General features: G+C 43.1%; 2 protein-coding genes across 2 annotated transcripts in view; one reads left to right on the top strand and one right to left on the bottom strand.

Annotated features, from left to right (window-relative positions):
- The first annotated feature begins 720 nt into the window (after positions 1 to 720).
- LOC144741768 (ras-related and estrogen-regulated growth inhibitor-like protein) lies at positions 721 to 2,735 on the top strand. Its single transcript, XM_078624271.1, has 4 exons — positions 721 to 769; positions 919 to 972; positions 1,050 to 1,126; positions 2,310 to 2,735. The coding sequence occupies exons 1-4, from the start codon at positions 721 to 723 to the stop codon at positions 2,733 to 2,735; spliced, it is 606 nt and encodes a 201-aa protein (XP_078480397.1).
- Positions 2,736 to 5,630: 2,895 nt separating this feature from the next.
- LOC144741767 (S phase cyclin A-associated protein in the endoplasmic reticulum-like) overlaps positions 5,631 to 8,878 on the bottom strand; it is a 26,957-nt gene continuing 23,709 nt past the window's right edge. Inside the window, 1 exon segment of the mRNA XM_078624270.1 lies at positions 5,631 to 5,716. Within this exon segment, the coding sequence (XP_078480396.1) occupies positions 5,631 to 5,716 (86 nt within the window).

Genomic DNA, 8,878 nt, shown 5'->3' with positions numbered 1-8,878 from the left:
AGTATTTGTGTGGTTCTGCGTGGAGACGTGTTTACGTGCAAACAAGAGTCAATGCTGCAGAGAAAAATCAGATTAAAGAAGCAAACTGGAGCCAACTTGCTCTCTCTCTCTCTCTCTCTCTCTCTCTCTCTCACACACACACACACACACACACACACACACACACACACACACACACACACACACACACGCACGCACGCACGCACGCACACACACACGCATTTATCTTCCAGACGGGACAGCCAATCAGTATCTCGGTCTTCTGCTCGGGACATTTACTGAAATCTGCTGCCCCCTCATGGTTACTACTAATATCACAAGAAAAACTTCAGGATTCTTTATCTCATCAAACAAATCTGTAGATGTTCGAATGTCACTGCTCACACACTGTGTATTTTATGATACTTTCTGTGAACACATATTTTATTCGTACTTTTCGTACTACTTTAGTTATTCTCTAACTTTTTCCACTTCTTTGATTAGTTTTTTACTTTGTAACTGCTCTGTTCATTTTCTTTGTTGACTGCAGCTGTAAATTGTGCGTGTGTGTGTGCGCGCGCGCGCGCTCCTCCTCGTGAAAACGCAATCTGACAAAGACACGTGTCGTCGTTGTTGTTGTTGTTGTTGTTGTTCCTATGGTTGACCTGTTGGCACCGCCCACCAGCGCGTGCTATAACAGCGGCCTGCGCGCGCAGAGGCTCGCACCTGCCTTCAACGACCATGGACGTGAACATCGTCGTGATGGGAACGGGGAGCGTCGGGAAGTCAGGTGAGAGCAACTCAGACTGAAAGACTGAATGTGTGTGCGTGTGTGTGTGTGTGTGTGTGTGTGTGTGTGTGTGTGTGTGTGTGTGTGTGTGTGTGTGTGTGTGTGTGTGTTGTGTGTGTGACAGAGATGTAACCGTACGCTGTTTGCAGCGCTCACGGTGCGCCTCCTGACGCGCAGGTTCATCGGGGAGTACGGACACATCGGTGAGTGTCCCCGGGGTTCACCGTCTGCGCGGAGCCGCGTCACAAACTCACCCCGCTTCTGTCGGTTCCTCTTTCAGAATCCATCTACAGCCGCGGGTTCGTGCTGGACGGGAGAGAAGTCACTGTTAATATCTGGGATTCACCCTGTTCTCAGGTAAAAACAGTTTTTTTTTTAACTTCATACTTTATTAAGTCCTGTGAGGGAAAAGCATGAAGGTAAAAGGGAAATGTAATAAAATATGGAAAAAATGAAAATAGAAAAAAATACAACTTATAAATTATCAACACGTACATTTAGATGCTTAGCATGCTTTTGGAGGTGCTAGGAAGCCAGAGTACCGGGAGAGATCCCACACAGACACGATGAGACCTGTGACCAGAGCAAGTGGGACATGATGAACGAACTATAGTGGACTAAGAGCAAGATTATACACAGAGGAACCTGCTACTGACCGGAGTATAAAAGAAATACATATACGTGCGTTGCAGCACAAATATCCAGAGGTGTAAATAGAACATGTACTTACAGATGTGCGCTAGCAGTGGTAACACACAATCCTCTGGCCCCAGCCCATAAAACATTAGCTCACAGGTAGGGACATCCAGTTTTACCCATTAACCCCCAAAGATATCACCAGCGATACATCAGCGCTAGCTTACTTTTGAGTACTGTAATTGCACAACTATTTGCGTTATCAGGAAACCTCGAATGTTTCCTGAAAGCTGTGAAGTTGTACTCGGTTCCTCTATCTGGTATGAAGAAGGAGATGGGAGAAGGAGAAAACGGTTCCACAGAGGGAATGGGATTACCGTAATGACAGCAACATGGCTCAGCTTTCAGGAACCGATCAATGTTTTCTCGTTCTCCTAACTTCTTCTCCACACTAGGTAGGTGAGCCAAGTGCAACTTCTCAGCTTTCAGGAGCTTTTAGCATCAAAGTACAGCGCAAATGTATCATCAGCTAAAGAGTGGTTTTTAATTCACATTCTTTCAAGAATACGTTTTCCACTGAGACAAATCCAGGAGGAAATTAAAGAATATTGTATCAACTGGGGATGTGATTTGGCTAAAATCAAGGTTTTCCACCTGGATTGAACATCAAACAAACAAATGTTTGTTGTTGCTGGACAGATATCCAAGATAAATTCCAGTCCGATGTTAAACCCAGCTGAAATAACCGAATGACATTTCCATGATGTTTGCTTTGTAGTTTGTTTGGTACTTGTGTCTTGGTACATATCTTTAATAAGCATGAAGCCATGAATGGGCACCAGCAGCAGAAGGTTAAAACATCTCAGGTATGCGAGTGAAGTATATATAATATCTGACCTCACAGGGTTTGCCTGTGGAGACGTCCCCCCTGGAGAAGAAGGTCCAGTGGGCAGATGGCTACGTTCTTGTCTACAGCATCTGTGACCGGGCTAGTTTCAACACCGTCAGCAGGCTCATACAGACTATTGAGTCGACCAGAGATTGTCGGAATGCGGACCGGGCACCCATAGTGATCGTGGGCAACAAGAGGGACCTGCACCACAGGCGGACGGTGTTGAGTGAGGAGGGGCGGCTTCTGGCTCTCCGCACAGGCTGCCGCTTCTACGAGGTGTCTGCTGCCGAGAACTACCACGGCGTGCTCACAGTGCTTCATGCGCTGTTGGACAAGGTGAAGGACACCAAGCTGACGACAAAGAGGCCTCTGGGGTTGAAGGGGATAGTGAAAACCATGTCAGCCGTGTTTGCCAGGAGACGGACAGACTCCTTTTAAAAAGACTGCGGCAAAGGAGGTGCGTTTGGCTCATGCTGTGGCCACAGAGACTTCACAAAGATGGAAGCTGCTCTTCAGTCGAAGAGAAGACAAAACTACGGCTGTGACCTAGAGAGGACAGAGACGTTTGGGACAAGCTACCCCGACACTGTCAACGTCATTAAACAGATGGGTTAATATAATGACGTAAGATAAACACATTATTTTATTATTATAGGTTTTTCAATAAATACCTGTGATGTTTCAGCAGCTAGCTGGAGCTGTGCTGCACTTACCAAAGAAGAGCATTGTTTGTCCGCACTGAATGAAACACTTCAAACTGTTGAAGCATCACATTCTTTAGCTAATTTGTACCACTGACGTTAATGAAGTTGTGTCAGCCTCAACACTCACAAGCTGCTTTCTTCATTTATGAGCGCATGATTGATCTGTCAGCTGTCTGTAAGATACTGAAACTGCTCTTTACACACATTGAATTAAAGTGGCAAACTGCACAGATGCTTTCCTTCAGAGCTCATTGTGAACATGTTCATCCTGTGATTATTAGATTTGATTCAGATCAAATTAAATGTCAGTGATGACACTTAACCAAATTAACCAAATTGTGAAGAGCTAAAGAACTTTTTGCAATGTGATGATCCGAACTCAAAGTAACTGGTGATGACATCATTTGTCAAGTTCACTGTGAAGCATCCTCATCAGTGCATGTGGAAATGAGTCATTTGTTTCGCTGGAAGAGCGAGCGAGCAGATTGTTCTCCGCTTGAATACGTCAAATGGACCCGAATCCTTCGTAGCACTGGAAGCATTTTTTAATCTCCACCTTCTTTCCCACTTAGACACTATTATTACCTATTATTACTATTATTATTACACTATTATTAGTATTCAGTACTCAGCTCTATTCTGTCCTTTGTCAACAGATTGTACAGTAACACACTATTCAGCACCTACTAGTTTTGGGGAGGATCCATGAACCATCCAAACACGAGTAGTGCAGTAAAGTATTTCTATACAACCATCCATTTCATGAGACATGTCAAACAAAGCTATGGTAGCTGCGGTGGCTGTATCTCACATTCCAAGAGTTTTGTTTCCTGTAATTAGCAGCAGGACAACATGTTTGACTTGTTCTGTCCAAGACCACATAGAAAACAAGATAAAGATAAAATATATAACATTTCATGGGAATCAATTACATCTTCCTTCCTTCGTTCGTCATCTCCCCTTGCTCCTGCTTGTTCAAACATGCTATGACACCATCAACTATACCTTCTAACAAAATAAATTCATCATGTAAACACTAAAGCCCAGTTTTCATCAAATCAACGGTGTTGCCCAAAGCGTAGGGTAACTATGATTGGACTGTTTGCATCACGCGACTTTTCCAGCTCTCAAAGTGGAATCGATTGTTCTGATCTTGTTGTAGTTAGTGCGGTAACAAGATCTGCACATGGTCGCTATAGCTTGGAGTAAATGAAGAAAAACACAGAACTGGAAGAAAATGAAAAACTGGTGAGGTTCAACGCGGAGACAGCCAGTCATAGAAGTATACACTGTCATGACAGCATATGCTCCGCGTATTCAATGCAGAAGATTAATTGGGCTTGAGTCACCAGATACACGGTGAAAATGGTCCCCTGGCTCTAAAAACACTCATATGGTTGACAACAACCACGTCCTGTCGTCTCCCCGTCTTCTCCCTGACTTTTATTCATGCAAAACACAAGAGAGAGACTCTGCCTCGAGCAGCTTGTTTATCCTCTCATCTGTCCATCGACTGCTCCAGTAAACTTGGTTTGACCCTCATCTTTTCCTTCCTTCAGCCACAGGCGTGTCGTGTAAAGACAAGGCAGCAGCACAGAGGCCAAATGGCAGGTAAGCTAGTGCCAGATTCCCCTTTGCCTTTTCTTCTGCACCAGGAGTCCAACAGGTACAAGGCACAGGTTAACAAAGTATGACTGGGCCCTGTCTCGCTCCCACGGGTCCTTGTCACTGTCTGTGACCCCCAGGGTCACAAGAGAGTGCAAACAAAGGGTCAGGCTGTCTGCTGCAGACGATCAGATGCATTAATACAGAACATATTCAGCGCCAGACATGATGCTTTCTAGGCTGCACCAGAGGTATTCAGGTCACCTACAGCGACGCGGTCTCCTCTCATTCCGTCTCCTTTGAATGATTTGCAGACCAGTTCACGTACATCTAGGTTCATCTACAAGACCTGATGCTGAGGAAGAAGATCGATTTTTACACAAATGTTTCATTTCATGACAATTTCCGTTTTATACCTTCTCTAATCAACACTTTTCAGCTATGCTAACATCATTGCATGAGGATTTTGTAATCATCAATTAGCCCTGGAACATGATTAGCTAACACACTGCTGCTGGAAATGGCCACCTGTGTCCACCTGTGGAATAGTCAATTACCACATTAACAATGTCTAGACTTTTTCCTGATTAATTTAATGCTATCTCCATTATCACAAAGTGCTTTCCTTTCAAGGACTTTTCAAAGTAACCCCAAACTTTTGAATGGCGGTGTAACAAAGAATTTCATTCGCAAGTGTGAGCATGAATGTGGATGAATAGTGGCTTGAAGGTAGAACAGCGCTGTAAAAAAATGTAGCCAATACAGAATGTGCGTTCTTCCACATAGCAAAGAACTGAGCTAGTGGTCGATAGTTGTGACCCTTGACCTAGTGCAGTCATAGTGGTGATTCAGGGCGTTCAACATTTAGTCAAATAGCAACCGAAGCACTGGACCGTGTCTGAGCCCTGAGTCACAGTGTGTGACTGATGACGCTAAACAGGGAGATTGTCAGCAGCATTCATCATTTATACTTCAAGAGATTTCAAATATAACAGACACAACTGTGAATGTGGTTGTCTGTCCTTCATGTGGCCCTGCGATGAGCTGGCGACTTGTCCAGGGTGTATCCTGCCTTTCGCCCGTTGACAGCTGGGATCGGCTCCAGCACACCTGTGACCCGTAACCGGAATAAGCATCAGAAAATGAATGAATGAATGAACTGTGAATGTGTCCAAGCAGAGAATCCCCAGAGGCGTCATCATCGCATTACTGATGAGGAAGGTTTACGTGTCTGCAATCGGTGTGTCTATGAAGTAAAGAAACAGCAATGAACATGAAAGAAGAGTTAATTATTTGATTGAGTTAAAAAAACAACAACAGTCAGCATCAGCGTCCACCGTCGACCTCCTTCTGTTTCCTGGCAGCATCTTCCCAGCAGACATATCAGAGATCAGCCGTAACACAATGCAATTTTCTGTTACTTATTCAATACAGGTTGGCTTCATTTTATTCCTAAGACATTGAGATAAGACATCCAGGTTGGGAGGTCAGAACAAAACAAAACAGAACAAGGAGAAGGTGAACTCACTGAAACGCTGCACAGATGCACGTGACGTTTCAAATACATAAACATTTGTTTCATGTATTATGTTGCAAATGTGTATTCATCTGCAAAAAGAATCCATGAGATAATTCACAATGATAATCACAGTGATGAGCTTTTCGAGGAATCTTCTTCATTAATTGTATTACAGTGGCTGTGATGTTGTTGTCATTTCAGTGAACCTGAAACTCTTTCTTTGACTCTTTGATTCAGATTGAAATGTGTTTCTTTTAGGGTAGCTGCCAAACTGAAAACCTAAACGTCTTCAAGACGACCATGATCACACACACACACACACACACACACACACACGCACACACACACAGCTCGGAGAAGGACTCAGAGAAGGCCTATGAGAACTTTTGCCTCATTCCCTCAAAGATTCTTTCAGTTTGCTAATAAAGGAAACACAGGGGGTCAGGAATGTGTTGCTACAACAACAATAATAATGATAAATACACCTTGTGAAAAATTTCCCAACTGTTCAGAAATGCCTGGTATCCTTATAGTACCTGTCCTAAAATCCCCTGCAGAGATTTAAGGACCCCCCACAGCGTTACAGTTCAGCAGTTTCTAAATATGGAGTGTGTGTGTGTGTGTGTGTGTGTGTGTGTGTGTGTGTGTGTGTGTGTGTATTCAGAACCACCAGCAGTGACAGTGACAAAGGTTCAAAGTTTAACAGCACTTTACCTTTTCAGTATTTAATAGTTGATCTCACGGTGGCTTTTTGGGCCTCTGGAACAGAGACGTTCCTCAGCTCATATGTTCTCAACTCCTACAAGAGCCGAAAAGTCTCTTGCGCACCTGAGTCAGGTTTTCACAGGCTGATCTTTAATGTACTTTTGAACTGCAGCTTCATGTAATATTGTTCTGCTTTAAACTTTGTCCTAAATGTGAATTTTCTCTTTTCAATTAATTTGAAATTATTGGTGTATATTACCTGTGTATAGGCCTACTGTGTATTGCATGTTAGTTTTGTGTATTTTGTTAAAATGTGTTTGTTAATTGTCTCCAACAGTGTTTTTTTGCCATAAATCCCCCCCACAGTGGGACAATAAAGACCTATTTTATCTTAATCTTATCTTATGTTGACATGGGCATTTCTCACAGACTGAAGAGTGTCACATTATTGTAACAAGTTCTTAATAATAAGATCACATAAGATAGAATAAAATAGCCCATTTGTATTTTGGATTTAGCATCTAAAAGCCTAATAAGCAGTGAAATCCAGCAGATCACGTGCTGGTTGTTTGCCGAAGCCTCTGACAGCCTTCATCTGGGAGGCGAGTCGTGTCTTCGGGGTAGAGCTGATAATGCTCTGATCTAATATAAAACGGCTGATTGAGTTGGGAAGACGTTCCCGCTCACATGAGGGGTTCACGTGGCGGGGAAGTGGGACAGTGTTTTTGCACATGAGCCAGGAAAATGAAATCAAGCATGATGATGAGTGACTCACCGCGGCGTAATGGGCGACAGGAGGTTGACCCAGTGCTGATAAACACACCCTGTCTACCTGCAGACAGAGGCAACGTGAACTGCAAATTATATATTACAAAGGGTAGAAAGTATACTGAACAGATTTAAGATCATATTAAACGCACTAAATCTCAAGTAAGTAAGGTAAATAAAGTAAAAGTAAAGTAAAAAAGTAAAGTTTATTTGTAAAGCAAATTTAAACACACCTCATACTAACAAAGTGCTGCACATAGTATATTATCTAAATAACATAAAATATGAAATGTATAAGATAAAATAAAAATACACACAAGTCAGCTGATTTAAACTAAGATGACAGAAAGTGACACATTAATACAGACATAACAGGGTCAGACAAACACAGAGAATAGTGAAAAGAGATGTTTTGAACTTGGATTTGAATTTGTGATGTCGGTGGCAGTTGGTTCCACAAGTGAGGACCAGCAACTGTAAAAGCTCTGTCACCTTTTTGCTTCAGTCAGGACAGAGGGACATGGAGGAGACCTTAGCTAGAGGATCTGAGGGACCTGGGTGCTTCATGGGGATGAATGGTACCAGCCTTGTAGCTTGGGGCCAAGGCGTGGAGACCTTTAAGCACCATGAGGAGTATTTTTAAATTGTCTCCTAGACTGGACTGGAAGCTGGTGCAGGGGGATGAGGTCAGGTATAATGTCTTAAGGAGCAGCTTAGTCGCTGCAATTTGAACCATCTGAAGCCTCCAAGTAGAGAGAATTACAATAGTCGCAACATGAGATTATGAAACATGAGATTATGAAGCTACTTACTGAATGTTTGTCAATTAATATTACAGTACAATTACAGTTTTTCCACAGAGACCTTGGTCAACTATCATCACGGAGAAAGAATCGTCCGTTTCACTGAAGATCAGGAGAAGGCCTGAGACTGAAAGCACCTAAAGAAACTTGGAAGAAGAAAACCTTTAATTCTTCATCTGCGTACTCTTTCAATGTGGAGTAGCATCAACATGACATGACAATCTCTCTTGGAAATGTGAAACAAAGGCAGGGACCTTCCTCCAGGATCGAAGGTACGTTGATACAATCATTTGGTGTGAAAGTCATAGACCACCTGGGGTAGGCTCTGGAGGTAAACATACCCATTTTGCCAAGGTTATGCTCATCGGGTGACCTAATCATGGGAGTGTCAAAACATGACTTTGCAGTTATAAAGGTTGGGATGGTGACAGCAGCCTGAAATATCCTAAGGTTATGGAAAAAGTACATCCCCACCAG

This window comes from Lampetra planeri, unplaced genomic scaffold (assembly GCF_965212315.1).
Source record: "Lampetra planeri unplaced genomic scaffold, kcLamPlan1.2.h2 scaffold_706, whole genome shotgun sequence".
NCBI classification, from domain to species: Eukaryota; Metazoa; Chordata; class Hyperoartia; order Petromyzontiformes; family Petromyzontidae; genus Lampetra; species Lampetra planeri.
The sequence above is the reverse complement of the archived record's forward strand: the minus strand, read 5'-3'. Positions and strand labels throughout refer to the sequence as shown.

What these genes read in the sequence shown, in the direction of transcription:
- LOC144741768 (XM_078624271.1), top strand. Translation starts at nt 721, where the DNA reads ATGGACGTGAACATCGTCGTGATGGGAACGGGGAGCGTCGGGAAGTCA. An exon ending in CGGGGAGTACGGACACATCG is followed by an intron (nt 973 to 1,049) that starts GTGAGTGTCCCC and finishes TTCCTCTTTCAG; the next exon opens with AATCCATCTACAGCCGCGGG. An exon ending in GGGATTCACCCTGTTCTCAG is followed by an intron (nt 1,127 to 2,309) that starts GTAAAAACAGTT and finishes CTGACCTCACAG; the next exon opens with GGTTTGCCTGTGGAGACGTC.